Below are 18,948 nucleotides of genomic sequence, written 5' to 3'. Positions count from 1 at the left end.
CAATGGTTCCACCCAATGTTTGCCTACAGTACTTTTGTACATATAGACCTTTACATGTGATAACACAATGTTAATTTGTCATGTAGAAATGACAAATTTTTTTAAAAAAATCTTTTAAAAATTTGTTCTTACTAGATATAAAACCAGACACAGAATTTTCACAAGAACAAATTATTAAGCATATTTTTTTTCTATTTCCTAAAGACTATACTATTTCCTTTCTAAAGCTACTGAATAAATCCTGATTTTTAAGAAATGGTTTAATTCTTAGTCACTGCCACTTGAAAGACAAAAAACATAAAGTACACATTAGTAGGGCTGGGAAGAGAGGGAAAATGCTAGGAGAATGACTTACTTCTAGGTTTAACCACCTTGAGTCAAGATTTTCTTCACTTTTGAGGTTGGTTATACACACTCGAGGGGAAAGTGTAAAGAGAACTAGACAACTTTTTTTTTTTAAGAACCAGGCAACTTTAAAACTGACTAGAGTATATCTTTAGCTTGGCAGAGTACTGGGGAAATAAGGTTGGCTGCATGAAGACAATAATTGATCATGACATGAAGATGGTAAGAAAGGAAGACACTCCTGAAATAATATTAAAGTCTTACAAATCCTGAGTTTCTGATGTCCTAATCACAAATTAATAGCTGGAAGGAATCCCAGAGGCTATTCAGTTTCATTCTGTTATTTTATATATGAAGAAACTCAGGCCCAGAGAAGTGAAGTAATTTGCTTATGATTATGCAGGAATTAACTAACAGAAGCAGGATTTATGCCTTTGTCTTCCCCAAAATTCCATTGTACTATACTTCCTTAACATGTCATTAGCAAGTTCACAGGTGCCTTAAGGTGAACTGAAGTATTTATAGAATTCTTGCATACTGTAACAATATTTTAATATGATTTTGCAGGAAGGCTATACACCACTTTTGCTTGCAGTTACAGAAAATAACCAAGATATGGTAGATTTTTTCTTAAAGAATGGAGCAAATGTGAATGCCTCGGATAGGTTTAAAAGGTACAGTAATTAAAGCTTGAAATTAAAAAAGGGAAAAGTTTCTAGAGGAATAAGAACAACTTAAATCATGGAATACTTAGTGAACAACAATAATTGAAATTGACTATCATTGTGAAAGGGTGAAAAATGTCCCCAAAATCAAATGTGAAAAAAAAACCTCATGACTTTTCAATAAAGAAATTATTTCATGTAGGCATGCTAACCATCATTAATAGTTTTCACTATTTGATTTTAATAATAGTTTTTATATAATAGTTTTAATAATAGTTTTCACTATTTTATTTTAAGTTAGTTAAGATTATAACATAAAAGTTTTGTACTCTATTGATTCAACTGATTCTTTTTATGAACTAATCTTCATGTCATCCATGAGAATTGTAGTTTTTTCTTCTCCTTCTACCTTTGATTATCCTTAAGAATATCTTCATTGACAAATACAAATCAATATCAGAATAATATGATGAAATGCTTTGACAGACCTGTGATCTTATCATTGTGGATATTTATGCCACTGGTTCAGATTTTTTTTGCAGTTTTGTAAAAAAATTAATTAATTTTATTTAGTTTTGTTTTTCAACATTCACTTCCACAAGACTTTGAGTTCCAAATTTTCTTCCCATCTCTCCCCTCACCCACCCCCACGATGTTGTGTGTTCTGAATGCCACTTCCCCTTATCTGCTCTTCTTTCTATTACCCCCATCCCCTTTCTCTTATCCCCTTCCCTTTTGATTTTCCTGTAGGGCAGGATAGATTTCTATACCCCATTGCCTGTTTATGTTATTTCCCAGTTGCATGTAAATATAATTTTATTTTATTTTATTTTTTAATTTTTTTTAAAGGATAAGCAATGGGGTTAAGTGACTTGCCCAAGGTCATACAGCTAGTAAGTGTTATGTGTCTGAAGCTGGATTTGAACTCAGGTCCTCCTGAATCCAAGGCCAGTGCTCTATCCACTGCGCCATCTAGCTGCCCCCTAAAAATAATTTTTAACATTTGTTTTAAAACTTTGGGTTCAAAATTTTCTCCTTTCCTCCCTCCCCACCCATCCTCATTGAGAAGGCATGCAGCTTGATATAGGTTATACATGTATCATGCAAAACACTTCCATAATAGTCATGTTGTGAAAAACTAACTATATTTCCCTTTATCCTATCGTATTTCCCATTTATTCTTTTCTCTCCTTTGACCCTGTCCCTCCTCAAAAGTGTTTGCTTCTGATTACCTCTTCCCCCAATCAGCCCTCCCTTCTACCATCCCCCACTCTCTTATCTCCTTCCCCTATTTTCCTGTAGGGTAAGATAGATTTCCATGCCCAATTGAGTGTGTATATGATTCCTTCCTTAAGCCAAATCGGATGCAAGTAGGATTCACTCATTCCTTCTTACCTTCCCTATTTCCACTCCACTCTAAAGCTTTTTCTTGTTTGCGTTATGAGAGACAATTTACCCCATTGAACCTTTCCCTTTCTCCTTCTCCCAGTATAATCCTCTCTTACATGTTAATTTTATTTTTTTAGATATCACCCCTTCATCTTCAACTCATCATTTGCCCTCTGTCTATTTCAATCTCTCTCTCTCTGTCTCTCTCTTCATATTTTTCCCCTTCAACTACCCTAATACTGAGAAAGTTCTCATGAGTTACAAATATCATCTTTCCATGTAGAAATGTAAACAGTTCAACTTTAACAAGTCCCCTATGGTTTCTCTTTCCTGTTTATCTTTTCATGGTCCTCTTGAGCTTGTATTTGAAAGTCAAATTTCCTATTCAGCTCTGTTTTCATCAAAAATGCTTGAAAGTCCTCTATTTCACTGAATATCCATTTTTTCCCTTGAAGGATTATATTCAATTTTGCTGGGTAGGTGATTTTTGGCTTTAATCCTACCTCCTTTGAACTCCAGAATATCATATTCCCAGCCTTGTGGTCCCTTAATGTGGAAGATGCTAAATCTCATGTTATCCTGATTGTTTTCCCCCACTACTTGAATTGTTTCTTTCTGGCTGCTTGCAATATTTTGCCCATGGGTGTTTTGACATTGTTGTCCTCCTCTGAATTTTTGTCTTGATATTCTCTGTGATCATAATAACTTTCTACAATCAGATTATTTTTGGCTCACCCTTTTTGTCCTTTTTCCTTTCTTTTCAATTTGAGGTCTGCTCCCAGGGTGAAAGGACACTGTTTCAGGCTTCTTGTGGGAGGGGCTATAGGCCCTGGTTGTTTACCTGGTGCTGCACCAATGTTGTGCTGAGGCCCATAGGAGACCCTCTTATCTGGTGCTGTGCTGAGGAGAAGGGAGTGGTGGTGGCTGGTGCTGCTGTAGGTTGTAGGAGTCTGCAGCTTACCTGGTGCTCACCTGGGGTCCTAGTGCTGGTGTCTGGCATGTGCTGAAGCCAGTGGAGTGTTTTTGTATTTCCCTGGGGATACACTGAAACACTTGTCATTATGGTCACTCATGGCTGCCTTTTTAAGTACCTGTAGGGATGGAGTCTACCTGTTTGCCTGCAGCTACCCTGAAACCTGTGGCAGTTCTTAGAGCTGCACTCTGCCCATTCCCCTGGCTATGCCTCAGTACATGGGGTGTTCTAGGATTGGTGGCCTGCTCCACCACATTGGGGCTCACAATCTACTATTGGTTTGATGAGATGGGGTTTGCTACTGGCTTCCTGTCCTGGACTGTGCTCCCCTTTTACCCGAGTGAGACAAACCTTACCTGCCTATCTTTCAAGTTTCTTGGGCTCAAAGATTGTTTCGCCCATGTTTTTGCTGTTTCAGGATTTGTTTGGGGGTGCTATTTTGTGGTTGTTTTGAGGTGAATATGAGAGAGTTATGGCAATTTATTGCTTATTCCACCATCTTGGTTCCCAGAACTAAATGTTTACTTAAAAAAACCAAAAATGAACATTTTAATACATATGATAACATTAACTATTAATACCAAAGTTTATGACTCCATCGGTTTCAATTTTTCTCATAATCCCTTATTTTCCACCCAAATATACTTCCCTGGTTCCTTGTGGGTTTTCTTTGGTTTGCTGTGGGAGGGAGCAGTTCAGAGAAAAAGCTTCACACAGAGTAAACATTGCTACCTGCTAGAAAGAGCTTATTATATACTTCAAAATACCTTAAAAATATCCATGATTTCACGAGTCATGATGCTCTTTACACTAATTCTACCTTTAACAGAGTAATCAAGGGACAGCAAACCTTTACGTGACATTATTGATATTGCTACAGTACTACCTTAAGCAAAAAGCCCATGAATTTTCAGCATACAATCAACTCAGTACTTCAGAATATTTGTGTTATCATCATTGTGGATATTTCTTCTCCTGGTGCGGCTCATAATCACGCTAAATCTTAATAAACTGCCTTCACGGATTAATACCTTCCCCAAATTAAGTAGTGCTAGCTTTCTGGTGATGAACCTTTCTTTACTTACTTAGGTTGTCCTTAAACAACAGAGTTCATTGCTGTATTTGTGTTCAAAGACTTTCATGTTTATTAAGACATTAAAATAGCTTGTTCTGGATTAGCCTTTGACAACCAAGGGTCAGCTTCACATTATGAAGTGACATTGGAGTAGGAATTTAGTGGAGTGAGTTGCCAAGATTATTTCTAATCTAATCATTTTCTAAGGGTCTCTACTTTTCTTTGAAGGCCAGTAAACAAGTAGAAACTTTGTGTAGGGTTCCTAGCTGAAAGTCCTTAACTATTGTATAAAAGTGACTTTGACATACTCTCTTCTTGTCTATTACAAAGCCTTAAATTTGACAATTCCTGCAATAACTCTGAGGACAAAAAAAACCCACTATTTTTCATTCGGCTCTTAATTGCCTTTTTAGATACTGTATATGAGCAATAAAAGTACTTGTATCCATCACTAAGTATTCATGCTCCACATACATACTAACTCTAAAGAATATGAGATATCCTCTTATTGAAACATATTAAGAAACATCTGATTAAATGTGACTAATTAAAATCTTAAATGTGAATTGTTTCTTCGTTATACTAGAACAGCCCTGATGATTGCTAGCAGTGGTGAACCAACAGGCATAGTCAGTCTTCTTCTTCAATATGATATTGATCTCTCTTGCCAAGATACATATGGATGGAAAGCTGAGGAATATGCTATTTTAAGCGGTTATTCCATGTAAGTACTAACATTATAGTTCTAATTTTTTAAAATTGCATTTAAAAACTTTTTTCCTCCATACAACTGAAACTACCTGGGACTTCTCTGTAGCTGCATAATATAGCAAGCATCTGGCAAGCATACTTCAAAGCATTAAGAAGAAAGTGGGCAAATGGTAAAGTTAGGTCCTCCAAACACAGGAGGATGTAAGCAAGAGACAGGGTATAAGGTAGAGTCAGGTAATTTGAGATTGGTATTTTCAGATGTAATAATAATGATAATAATAGTTGCCATTTTTATAGTTCTTAAGGTTTTCCAATGTTTCCTTTTTTTGTTTGTTTGCTTTTTAATCTTGGCTGACACCTCTCAATTATAGTAGACCTATAATTAGTTTTAGGGACACATTATGTCTTGCATGCCTTCAAATGAATGATAACTCAAAAGAATAAGTCATAAATACTAATAGTCAACATTAGAATTTTCAGAATGACAGTTTAGTACAGAGGAAAGAATGTTTGATTTGGAGTCAGAGGACCTGAAGAGAAATCATGCCTCTTACTACATATGTAACCTTGGACAACTGTTACCTTTTCTGGGACTCAGTTACTTAATCTATAAAATAAAGAGATTGGACTAGATGACCTATATAGAATCTTTCAGCTCTGAATCTACAATTCTATAATACTGTGACTTTCAATACAAGTGTATTACATCTAGACTGAATGGTTACTTATGCTCTACAGACTTCATCAAAATAATAAAAACATTTTGTTGATTATTTAAAGTTTGAGATATGCTAAGACTTGATGCATATACTTTTTGTCTTTGTTGATGTAGACTTATTAGGTTTTATGTTTTATTTTATACATAGTCATCTCCAACTAATTAATCAGTATGCACTACAGAAGGCACTTAATCAGCCCCTTTCACCCCAAATCGGCAGTTCAGAGAGGGCTTCTGATACAGAATTTACTTTGGGTAGACCTGCCATGGACCGAGAAGGTAGGACTGACAAACCTTAAGAAGTAGTTAACTTAAAAAATATTGAAAGAGCAATCTTAAAATTCATATATACTTTTTTAAAATTTCCATTTGATACTTTAAAAAGATAGGGACTGGTTTATGTTTAGTTACTTAATTATCCTTGTAGGTTCACTATGTTGAAACTGGTTACTAAAAACATCCTAAAAACAGCCTGAGGTGTTTTGTGTTATTATTATCTGCTTTATCCAAAAATTTCTTTACGTAGGCTACATTACCAATTTCAAATTTCTACACTCTTCTAAATGTGTTTAACCAAATCATATGAAAATTTTTGAACACTTTTAAAATGTATTATATTTAGCAATATTATTTATGATTCTTAAATATGAGAAAAATAAGTACTACATATAAGAGCCTCTTATAACTATAGTGTGTGTACATGTACAAATGAACAGATGGACTGATCTAATATTTGAATATATAAAGACAGAACAGTAAAACAGTGGGAGAACAGAGCCCTTGTTCTTTTTTTGGAACTCTGTGTAAATCACTTATCCAAGATTTTGAGGTATATACATATAAAATGTTTCCAAAATTTTTAAAATGTTCGTAAAACTTTTGCTTCACAGATAATAAAGAGCATACAAAAGCCACAAGAGTTAGGAGTACTAGGTGACAAAGGTTTGAAAGGTAATGCGTATATGTTCCTCGATTTTTGGTTGATATTTGCATACATGCCCACCTCCACCATGATTCTAGGAAGACTTTCCAACCTCCTGATACAGGCAGTTAAACTTTAGAAGAGAGAAGATTTTCTGACTTAACTCCAAACATTTAATCCTACCAGTTGGGCAATTTGGAATCTTAATGACTTGGGCTTGTAATAATAAATTCATCTCACATTTGTAAGATTACTTTTTTCAAATCAGTTGACCCTTTACCATGTGAGAAAGGCAGTGTGGATATTCTGGTTACTCTCATTTGAATGGTGACAAAACTGAGGAGCAGAAAGCTTAGATGACTTGCTCATGCTAACAGAGGTAAAAGGAAATAGTTGAGATGACATATATAAACCCTTCCTTAGTAGAAATGATAAATCACAATCACAGAAAAAAAATATTTAATTTTAAATATGTCTTACTACTATCTAAAAAAAAACCTTCCTTTTCCAATAAAATATTTTAATTTCCTATAGCTAGTCAGGTGACAACTGAAACTCACATTTCCTCATTTTATTCATTTGTAAAATAGTATGTCTCTGGCTACATACATGAAATTAGTATGAGAAACATTTAAGACTAAAAAAGTGAAGTTCTGTTCCTCACAAGTAGTATTTTATCATGTTAACTATATATAAAATTTTAAGCACAAAATTTTTTAAAAGTCCTAATCCAATTTTAATAAAAATAGTTAAACTATGCAATCTCATTGAAGAAGGAGTGTCTATGAAGTTTATCAATCAAGAAAAAGTTATAGTCTAGAACACTGAATTAAATATAAAGACAATCAAAGAGTATGGCTTATTAGTGATAGAACTGTTCATAAATATGTTCAAGCAGATATCTGAATGTCGACACTGACTTTATGAATTATATAGTAACTAATAACATTTTCTATACAAGCCAAAATCTAGTGTATACATAAATGTATTAATGTTAGAAGTTTAAAAGGTTAAAAGAACTAGGGATAGGAATAAGAAAAGTTAATTTTAATGATTTGCTAGTATAAAATATATTTGCTTTCCTTCAAATACTCATCTTCTGGTGTAAGACATTTATTTGTTCCACTTTATTTTGTGTTCATCAAAAAATTGGTAAAGTTCATTATTTGATAGGTAAGTGTAGCATCTCTCACTTCTTTTGAACTTGAGGAGTGAGTGAACTATTGCCATAAACCTCAAATCTTCATTGTTTTGGGGTGAAGCTTAGAGTAATAATAAAGTGAGGACTTTTTTTCCCTTGAGATTTACTAATAGTGCACCGTTTGCATACAAATTTTCACACAAATCATATTGTCAAAGGGAACCAAACATTTATATTAAAAATGAGCCCTGGTCCAGGGGCCTGATAGTCATTTTTACTTACCTGGAACCCAACATCTTGCTTTCTTGCCATTATGTCTTACATTCTTTTGTACACATTAATTGTGAATAACCCCAATTTTGTAAAAGAAAAAAACCTCAGAAATGAGTTTTCTGGTACTTTGACAAAAAATGATGTTCTGGGGTTGAGCACTCCCTAGTTATTTCTTCTGGTTACTTTGATATTTTAATTCAGTATTATGGTAGAAAAGCCATAAATTATCCAAAACATAGGATTCAAAAAGTCTTTTTTTCCTGCTTTCTAAAAATTGATATGCAGTTTACTTTTTGTGCAACCATACATTTAATTGTGTAATGTCATCTTCTTTAACATCATCACGGATAACACCATGAACCACTGAATGACAAACACCAATAAGTAAAAGATAACCTTCTCAACAGAGACAATGCTGTAGTGTAGATAAATAAGGAAGGCAGGATTTAGGACCATGTGTTCTCCTCCTGACTCTGCCACTAACTAAATCCTTCATCTCTTTGAATCTGTTTCCTTTTGTTTCTATTTACAAACATGAAGTGAAGGGTTTGAAATGCCCCCTGAAATTCTATCTCTTCCAAAACACCATGTTTCTGTGCTACCTCATTTTTTTAAATATCATTGATTGGAAGCATTTTTTTATTCAGATCATGAATAAGAATGGCCAGTCATCTTCAGTGATGTTCATGTTCTGTTGTCTAATTCCCTCATAAAATATTTTATATCACATAAATACTAGTCTACAGCATGACAAACAAACCGCCTTTTTAATTGTACATTTATCATTTCAAACACTTCTATGATTTGTCTCCATAAGTGCAAGCAAAACTTTAATTCATAATTTGTAAATCCCTTAGGTCATAAATAACCCTTCACTCGATTGCAGAAGAATTGAAAATATGTCTAACCTACTTAAAATAATAATCCATGCAAGCTAAAGAGACATACTCTAATTTACAGTAAAGCAGACTCTAACCTCACCTAGATTTTTTCTTAAAAAATAAGTCATTTTGCTTTCCAATCAATCCTCATATTTACACCTCCCCCCCCAAAACCAATGAGTTGTTAAGAAATTTTTTGTGATATATAGAATAAGACAATCTTTTTGAAATGTGAAAGGGATTTTGTGGTCCTATCTTTTAGATACCAGTTAACTAATTTTTCAGTCAAATTATTTTCCAATGAAATAAGACATAGACATGATACTTTTGTCTGTTCTATCACCCTCACTACCAACGCTGTCCTCTTACCAAGAGTTTCCAGGAATATTGAAACCCATCTGTATTATGTTATTCAGAAAATTATATTCCTCTTTGGCATTTTGAGAACTCTTTGAACTGCTTCTTATATATATAAGTCTAAGAAAACAAACCTAAAAGCTGCTATCTAATCTAAGTTTTCAGCTTCTAATTGGAATTAGATCTATATGGCCACTACTTTCGTAGTCTGTTTCACAGAGTAAGGCTGAAGATAGAATGTTATGTACCTAGCAGCTGGAAAATATCCTATTATACTTAATATTTTAAATTAAGAGAAGCAAGCACACTCTAGTGGAAAGAACATAGATTGAAGTCAGAGAAACTGGGTTCAAATCCTACCCCTCATACTCCCTGAATGAATGTGGAGAAGTCACTTGACATTCCTCAGCTGCATTTTTCTCATTTCTAAAATAATGGTGTTGGAATGGATAGCCTCTGAGATCTCTTCTAGCTTAAGCTTTATGTTTCTAATATTTTATTGCTCAAAATAAAAAAGAAAGAGTAAGATCAGCAATAAAATGAAAGTGGTTGTTTCAGCACCTACATACATGGTTACGATAATTTGAAATTTGTTGAAATGAGCAAAATATAGGAATTTTTAGTCATTTAATTCTTTCGTATTTTATCTTCTTTTGTTACTAACAGTAGCAACTTGCACTCAAATAGTGTTTTAATTTTTATTTTTCCCTCTTTTTCCCCATAGTAGTATTTTATTCTTTTTCCAATTACATGTAAAGAGAGTTTTCAAAATTCATTTTTGTAAAATTTTGAACTCCAAATTTTTCTCCCTTCCTCCCTTCCCTCCCCCCTCTATTTGCTAATATTTCATCTAAATTTTTGCAACAAAATTATTAAGGAAATTGGTTTATAATTTTCTTTCTCTGTTTTGGCTTTTCCTGGTTTATGTATCAGCACCATATTTGTACCATAAAAGGAATTTGGTAGGGCTCCTTCTCTTATTTTTCCAAGTTGATTATATTTTATTGGAATTAATTGTACTTTAAATGTTTGGTAGAATTCACTTGTAAATCTATCTGGCCTTGGAGAATTTTTCATTGGGAGTTCATTGATGGCTTATTGAATTTCTTTTTTTTCTAAAATGGGATTATTTTAAGTACTTTATTTCTTGTTTGGTTAATCTGGGCAATTTCTATTTTTTTGGTAATTCATCCATTTCACAAGATTGTGAGATTTATTGGCATACAGTTGGGCGAAATAGTGCCTAAGTATTGTTTTAATTTCCACTTCGTTGGTGGTGAATTAACCCCTTTCATTTTTGATACTTGTAGTATGGTTTGCTTTTTTTTTTTATCAAAATAATCAAAAGTTTTACTATTTTATTGGTCTTTTCATAAAACCAGCTCTTAGTTTTATGCATTCTTTCAATAGTTTTCTTCCTTTCAATTTAATTAATCTCACCTTTGATTTTCAGAATTTCTAATTTTGTATTTATAGATTTTTAATATATTCTTTTTCTAGCTTTTTTAGTTACATGCCCGATTCATTGATCTGTTCTTTCTCTATTGTATTCATTGTAATCATTTAGATATATAAAATTTCCCCTAAGAACTGTGTTGCTTATATCACCTAAGTTTTAGTATGTTGTCTCATTTTTGTTGTTCTCTTTGATAAAATTATTGATCATTTCTATGACTTGTTGTTTGACCCACTCATTCTTAGTGGCATTGGCTTCCACTTGCCCAAGTTTATTTTTTAAGGCATTATGTTCTTCAGTTAGCTTTTGTATCTCCTTTTCCATTTGGCCAATTCTATGTTTAAAGGAGTTGTTTTCTTCAGTGGATTTTTCATCCATTTGGCTAATTCTATTTTTTATTAATCATATTGTCACATTAGTGAAGTTGTAATGAAGAATTAGAACCAAAGGGAAAAAACACAAGAAAGAAGAAACGGAAAAAAGAGAAAATTGCATGCTTCTATCTGCATTCTATCTCTATAATTCTTTTCTCAGGATGTGGATAGCATTTTCCATCATGAGTCTTTTGGAATTGTCTTAGACCCTTGTATTGCTGAGAAGAGTTAAGTCTATCAAAGTTTGTCATTGCACAATGATGCTGTTACTGTATCTGATGTTCTCCTGTTTCTGCTCATTTTGCTCAGCATCAGACCAAACAAGTCTTTCCAGGTTTTTCTGAAGTCAGCCTGCTCATCATTTCTTACGGATCCAGTAGTATTCCATTCCATTCATATACCACAACTTGTTCAGCCATTTCCCAGTTGATGGGCATCCCCTCAATTTCCAATTCTTGGCCACCACAAAAAGAGATGCTATAAATAGTTTTGTACATGTGGGTCATTTCCCCATTTTTATGATCTTTTTGGGATACAGACTTAGAAGGGCATGCACAGTTTTATAGCCCTTTAGGCATAGTTCCAAACTGCTTCCAGAATGGTTGGATCAGTTCACAACTCCACCAACAATGCATTACTCTTCCATTTTCCCCACATATTCTCCAACATTTATCATTTTCCTATTATGTCATGTTAGCCAATTTGATAGGTGTGACTTGATGCCTCAGAGTTGTTTTGATTTGCATTTCTCTAATCTATAGTGATTTAGAGTATTTTTTCATATGACTATAGATCACTTTAATTTCTTCCTCTGAAAACTTCCTGTTCATATCCTTTGAGCATTTATCCATTGGGGAATGACTTGTATTCTTATAAATTTAACACAGATAAGTTGCTATAATATCTTGGCTAATATTTTATTTAAAAATTTACATCTATATTCATTAGGGAAATTGGTCTATGATTTTCTTTTGTTATTTTGGTTTTTCCTGGCTTAGCTATCAGAACTGTATTTGTATCATACAAAGAAGTTGGTAGGAGTCTTTCTTTACCTATTTTTTCCAAATAGTTGGAATTAATTGTTCTTTAAATGCTTGGTAAAAATCACTTGCAGAATCATCTGGCTCTGGAGATTTTTTCTTAGGGAGTTCATTGATGGTTTGTTCAATTTCTTTTTCTAAAATGGGATTATTTAAGTATTTTATTTTCTTTCCTGTTAATCTGGGCAATTTATGTTTTGTAATAATTCATCTATTTCACTAAGATATCAGATTTATTGGCATACAGTTGGGGAAAACAGTGCCTAATTATTGTTTTAATTTCCTCTTCACTGGTGGTAAATTGACCCTTTTCATTTTTGATATTGGTAATTTGGTTTTCTTCTTTTTCTTTAAATCAAGTTAACCAAAGATTTAACTATTTTATTTTTTTTCATAAAACCTCCTTTTAATTTTATTAGTCCATTAGTTCTCTTAATTCAATTTTATTAATCTTTTCTTTGGTGTTCAGAATTTCTAATTTGGTATTTAATTGGGGATTTTTAATTTGTTTATTTTCTAGATTTTTTTAGTTGCATGTCCAAGTCATTCATCTCCTCTTTCCCTTTTGTATAAGTGCTCATATAAGCATTTAAATACATAAAATTTCCCCTAAGAACTACTTTGGCTGTATCCTGTAAGTTTTGTTATATTGTCTCATTACTGTCATTATCTTGGATGAAGGTATTGTTGCTGTGAATTGTTTTTTGGCCCATTCATTCTTTAAGATTAGATTATTTATTTATTTTCCAAATAATCTTTCCATGGCCATTTATTAAATGTAATTTTTATTGCATTATGATCTAAAAAGAATACTTTTAATATTTAATATTTCTGCCTTTCTGCTTTGGAATGTGAGGTTTTATGCCCTAGTACATGGTTAATTTTTGTGTAGGTGCCATCTACAGCTCAGAAAAGGTATATTCCTTTCTATCTCCATTCAGTTTTCTCCAGAAGTCTACAGATCTAACTTTTCTAAAATTCTATTCACCTCCTTAACTTCTTTCTTGTTTATTTTGTGGTTAGATTTATCTAGTTCTTAGAGGGGTAGGTTGAGGTCCCCCAGTAGTATAGTTTTGCTGTCTATTTCTTCCTGTAACTCACTTCTCCTCTGAGAATTTGGATGCTGTACCACTTGGTGCATATATTTTTAGTATTGATATTACTTCATTGTCTATGGTACCTTTTAACAGGATGTAGTTTCCTTTCTTCTATCTTTTAATTAGATGTATTTTTGCTTTTGTTTTGTCTGAGATCAGGATTGCTACCTCTGCTTATTTACTTCAGCTAAAGCATAATATATTCTGCTCCAGCCTTTTACCTTTACCCTGTATGTGGCACTCATTTTCAAATGTGTTTCCTGTAAGTAATATATTGTAGGATTATGGTTTTTAATTCCTTATCCACATCTGTTTTAATGGGAGAGTTCATCTTATTCACATTCACAGTTACGGTTACTAACTGTGTCTTTTCTGCCTCCTATTTTCCCACCTGTTTAAGCTTTTCTCTCTCTTTTCTCTCGTTCTCTCCTCACAAGTGTTTTGTTTTTGATGACCACCTCCCTCGATCTGCCCTCCCTTATATCACCCCCTCCCTTTCCCTTTCCCTTTCCTTTCATACTTCCTATATGGTAAGATAGATTTCTATACCAGTTGAGTATGTTTGTTATTCCCTCTTGGAGCCAAATCTATTGAGAGTAAGGTTTAAACAATTCTAGCTTCCCTCCCTTTTCTCCTTCTACTCTCTTAGTGCCTCTTGACATGATGTAATTTACCCTTTTCTGTCTCCTCCTTTCCTCTTCCCCCAGTACAATCCTTTTTTTCACCCCTTTATTAATTTTATCATCACATCACCCACATTTTCTGTCTATGTGTACCCCTTCTAAATGTCATAATAAAGATATAGTTCTCAAGAGTTACAAGTATCATTTTCCCATATAGGGATGTAAACAGTTTACCCCTTGTTGAATGACATCTTTTTTCTTTCCTGTTTACCTTTTTATGCATCTCTTGAGTTTTGTATTTGAAGATCAAATTTTCTACTGAGCTCTGGTCTTTTCATCAGGAGGATTTGGAAGTCATTTCATTGAATGTTCATCTCTTCCCCTGAGAGATTATGCTCAGTTTTGCTGGGTAGTTCTTCCTTGGTTATAATCTAAGGTCTTTTGCCTTCCATAATATTATATTCCAAGCCCTCCTATCCTTTAATGTAGAAGCTGCTAGGTCCTGTGTATTCCTAACTATGGTTCCATGATATTTAAATTGTTTCTTTCTGGCTGTTTGAAATGTTTGCTCCTTGACCTGAAAATTCTGGAATTTGGCTACAATATCCCTTGGGATTTTCATTTTGAGATCTCTTTCAGGAGATAATTGGTGGATTCTCAGGACCTCAGGGCAATTTTCCTTGATAATTTCTTGAAAGATGCTGTCCAGGCTCTTTTTTTGATTGTGGCTTTCAGGTAGACCAATAATTCTTAAATTGTCTCTCCTGAATCCATTTTTCCTGGCTAATTATTTTTCTAATAAGGCATTTTACATTTTCTTCTATTTTTTCATTCTTTTGATTTTGTTTGACTGATTCTTGATATCTCAGAGTCATTAGTTTCCAGTCGCCCAATTCTAATTTTTAATGAATTGTTTTCTTCAGTTAGCTTTTGTATCTCCTTTTCCATTTAGCCAATTCTACGTTTCACTCCTCAGTGAATTTTCATACCTCCCTTTCCACTCAGCCAACTGTATCTTTTAAGGAGTTGTTTTCTTCAGTCAGTTTTTGACCTTTATTTTCCAAGCTATCGAGTTTGTCTTGCATACCTCTCATTTCTTTTCCCAATGTTTCTTCTATTTCTCTTATTTGACTTTTAAAATCCTTCTTGAGCTCTTCCAAGAAGGATTTTAGAGCTTGGGACCAGTTCATATGTTGCTTTGAGGTTTCAGAGGTAGGGATTTGACAATATTGCCCTCTTCTGAGTTTGTGTTTTGATCTTCCCTGTCACCATAATAATTCTCTGTGCTCAGTGTGATTTTCTGCTTCTTGCTCATGATGTTTGCCTATTTCCTGGCTTTTAACATTGAGCTCTCCTGCTGGATCCCAGGGGACACTGTCCCAAGCTTCTTGTTCTGGGCCAAAGGCCTGGTCACTGACTTTACATGCTGTGGACTCAGGTTCTGGCATCTGGGTGCTCTAGGGATCTGGCAGCCTTCTTTGTGCTGAGCTGGGGTCCTAGTGGTAGTGTCTGGCGTATGCTGAGACCAGGTGGATTTGTGTGTGTGTGTGTGTGTGTGTGTGTGTGTGTATTTCCCCAAGGCTGCTGCTAGAGGACACCTGCTTGCTTGCGGCAATGCTGAAGCAGGGGGAAATCTGGCTGCTGGAGTGTGCCTGCCAGCCTGCCACAGGGGTGGTCTGAAGCAAGAGAAGGTCTGCTGCTGGAGGACACCTGCTGCTGTGTGCTGCACTGAAGCATGGGGAGGTTCATCCTCTGGAGGACACCTATGCCACTGAAGATACTTACCCACCTGGAGCTGTGCTAGATTGCATGGAGGAGTACTGCTGAGTGATTCCTGTCTGCCTGTGGCTTCACCAGTGCAGGTGGTAGTTCTCTGAACTGGAGTCTGCCAGTTTCCCTGAATATGCTAAGGTTCATGGTGGGGCCTAGTGTTGGCATTTGCCTACTGCACCACTCTCAGGCTCAGAATCTCTCACTGGTTTGCTGAGGTGGGGCTTGCCGTCAGGTGGCTGGAACACTGCCTGTCTTCAATGTGTTCCCTGTTTACCTTAGTGAAATGGACCTTTCTTGTGCATCCTCCAAATTTCCCAGGCTAAGAGATTGCTCCATCCCATCTTTCTGATGGCTTTAGTTTTGCAGGATTTTCCCTGGGGTTCAATTTTCTGGTTTTTTAGGAAGTCAGAGAGGGAGAGTGAAAGCAACTTACTGCTTACTCTGTAGTCTTGGCTCCTGGAAGTTCCCTTATGTGGCCAATTCTCCTTTTAAGGAATTGTTTTCTTCAGTCAATTTTTGTGCTTTCTTTTCCAAACTGTGAACTTTTTTTTTCATAATTCTCCTGTATAACTCTCATATCTTCCCTCAGTTTTTCTCCTACATCTCTTACTTGATTTTTAAAATATTTTTGAGCTCTTTAAAGAGGATTTTTTGGACTTGAGACCAATTCATATTCCACTTTGAAGTTTCACATGTAAGCATTTTGATGTTAGCCTCTTCTGAGTTTGTGTTTTGGTCTCTCTTCTCTGTCACTAGAGTAGTTATAAATGATTTGGGCTCTTTTCTGTTTCCTACTCATTTTCAGCCAACTTTGTGACTTTCAAATTTGAGCTCTGCTCTTGGGGCACAGGGGGCTCTATCCCAAGATTCTTATGCTGAGGACCAGTGGCATTGTCACTGACTTTCCTGGCTGGGGCTTCAGATTCTTGTCTCTTGACCCTTTCTCTGGAGGTGGCCTGGCCTAGTCGAGCCTATTGTGTTAGAATTCTGGGGCTCATAATTTGCCTTCTGCACTGGGGCTGGAGGCCTTACTGCTGGCCTCCTGAGCCAGGACTGAGGAGCCTTGGTTGCTAATGTGTGCTGTGACTAAGAGCCTCCTGCTGGCTTACCCAGGTACTGTGTTTGCTGAGCTGGGCTCACCCTTTACCCATGTGAGATAAAAATTTCCTGAAGTCCTCCTAAATTATCTTAAGCTGGAAGATTGTTTCACTCCATCTTTTTGTGGGTTCTGTACCTCCAGAATCCATTTAGTGGCTTGATATAATATTGTTTCCCAGGGAAATTGGGGAGAGCTCAAGCAACTTCTTGGCTCCTCTCTGCCATCTTGGCTCCACCCCTCTGTTTTAATGGTTTCAAGGTGTTTTTCTCACATTACTTTTGTCTGTATTTACAACCTTTGAAATTTATCCTTTAGTGGCAATGTGTAGAAATTTGATATTGTTTTTTTACCCCTGCTTTTTATTTCCACTTTAGCTGAAGCATAATATATTCTGCTCCAGCCTTTTACCTTTAATCTATGTGTACCCCCCTGCTTCAGATGTGTTTCTTGTAAATAACATATTGTAGGATTATGGTTCTTAATCCACTCCATTATCTGTTTCCATTTTATGGGAGAGTTTATCTCATTCACATTCACAATTGTGTCCAGTATCTGTGTCTTCTTCATCCTGTTTGCCCCCTTGTTTAAGTTTTTCTCTCTCTTTTCTCCCTTTCCTTCCTCAGTAGTTGTGCTTTTGACCATTACCTCCCTCAGTCGGTACTCCCTTCTATTAATCCCCTCCCTTTTCTTCCCCTTTACCCTTTCTGCTTCTTCCTTCCATTCTATTCACCCCCTCCCTTTCATTTTCCTTTTCCCCTCCTACTTCCTATGGGGTAAATTAGATTTCTATGCCTAACTGATTATGTTATGCCCTCTTTGAACCAAATCTGATGATAATAAGATTGAAATAGTGCTTAGCTCCCTCCCTTCTTTCCCTCTACTGTATTAGGTTTTTGTGCCTTTTCATGTAATTTAATTTACCTTTGACTCCCTCCTCCTTTTCTATTCTCCCAGTACAATCCTCTTTCACCTCTTAATAAGATTTTTTTTTACCATCACATCAAAGTCAACTTATGCCCATGCCCTCTGTCTAAGTATATCCCTTTTAAATGTCATAATAACATTACGGTACTCTAGAGTTACAAGTGCTCCTTGTAGGGATGTAAACAGTTTGTTCTTATTAATAACATGTTGGATTTTTTTCCTGTTTGCCTTTTTATGCCTCTCTTGTATTTGAAGGTCAAATTTTCTGTTGAGCTCTTTTCATCAGGAAGGTTTGGAAGTCCCCTATTTTGTTGAATGTCCATCTCTTCCATTGAAAGATTATGCTCAGTTTTGCTGGGTAGTTGATCCTTGGTTGTAATCCAAGTTCCTTTGCCTTACAGAGTATCATATTCCACACCCTCCAATCTTTTAATGTAGAAGCTGCAAGGTCCTGCTTAAGGTCCTACATAATCCAGACTGTGGTTCCATGATATTTAAATTGTTTCTTTCTGGCTGCTTGCATTATGTTCTCTTTGATTTGGTGATTTTGAAATTTGGCTACAATATTCTTTGGCATTTTCAATTTGGGATCTTTTTCAGGAGGTGATTAGTGCATTCTTTTAATGACTAATTTACCCTCTGGTTCTAGGACCTCAAGGCAGATTTCTTCCATGGTTTCCTGAAGGATATTATTCAGGTTCTTTTTTTCATCATGGTTTTCAGGTAGACCAATAACTTTTTAAAATTATTTTTCATTTTTTATTTTTTTACACTTCATTTTTTAATTTAAATTTTTTTAAAATTTTTTATTTTTTTCTTTAATATAAATTTATTTATTTTTAGTTTTCAACATTCACTTCCACAAGTTTTTGAGTTCCAAATTTTCACCCATCTCAACCCTCCCCCCACCCCAAGATGGCATGCATTCTGAATATCCCTTCCCCTAGTATATCCTCTCTTCTATCTCTCCCCCCTTCTCTTATCCCCTTCCCTTTCTATTTTCCTGTAGGGCAGGATAGACTTCTGCACCCCAGTTCCTGTATTTCTTATTTCCTAGTAGCATGTGAAAACATTTTTTTTAAACATATGTTTTTAAAACTTTAGGTTTCAAA

The 18,948-nt window shown here is 35.1% G+C and overlaps 1 protein-coding gene across 1 annotated transcript in view; it reads left to right on the top strand.

Annotated features, from left to right (window-relative positions):
• LOC110200653 (ankyrin repeat domain-containing protein 26-like) overlaps positions 1–18,948 on the top strand; it is a 78,139-nt gene that overhangs the window by 9,318 nt on the left and 49,873 nt on the right. The window contains 3 exon segments of the mRNA XM_078149945.1: positions 913–1,019; positions 5,034–5,171; positions 6,025–6,155. Of these exon segments, the coding sequence (XP_078006071.1) occupies positions 913–1,019; positions 5,034–5,171; positions 6,025–6,155 (376 nt within the window).

Source organism: Phascolarctos cinereus, unplaced genomic scaffold (genome assembly GCF_003287225.1).
Source record: "Phascolarctos cinereus isolate Bilbo 61053 unplaced genomic scaffold, phaCin_HiC Scaffold_1;HRSCAF=81, whole genome shotgun sequence".
Classification (NCBI taxonomy): domain Eukaryota; kingdom Metazoa; phylum Chordata; class Mammalia; order Diprotodontia; family Phascolarctidae; genus Phascolarctos; species Phascolarctos cinereus.
Note: the sequence above shows the minus strand (reverse complement) of the source record. Positions and strands in the feature narration are given on the sequence as shown.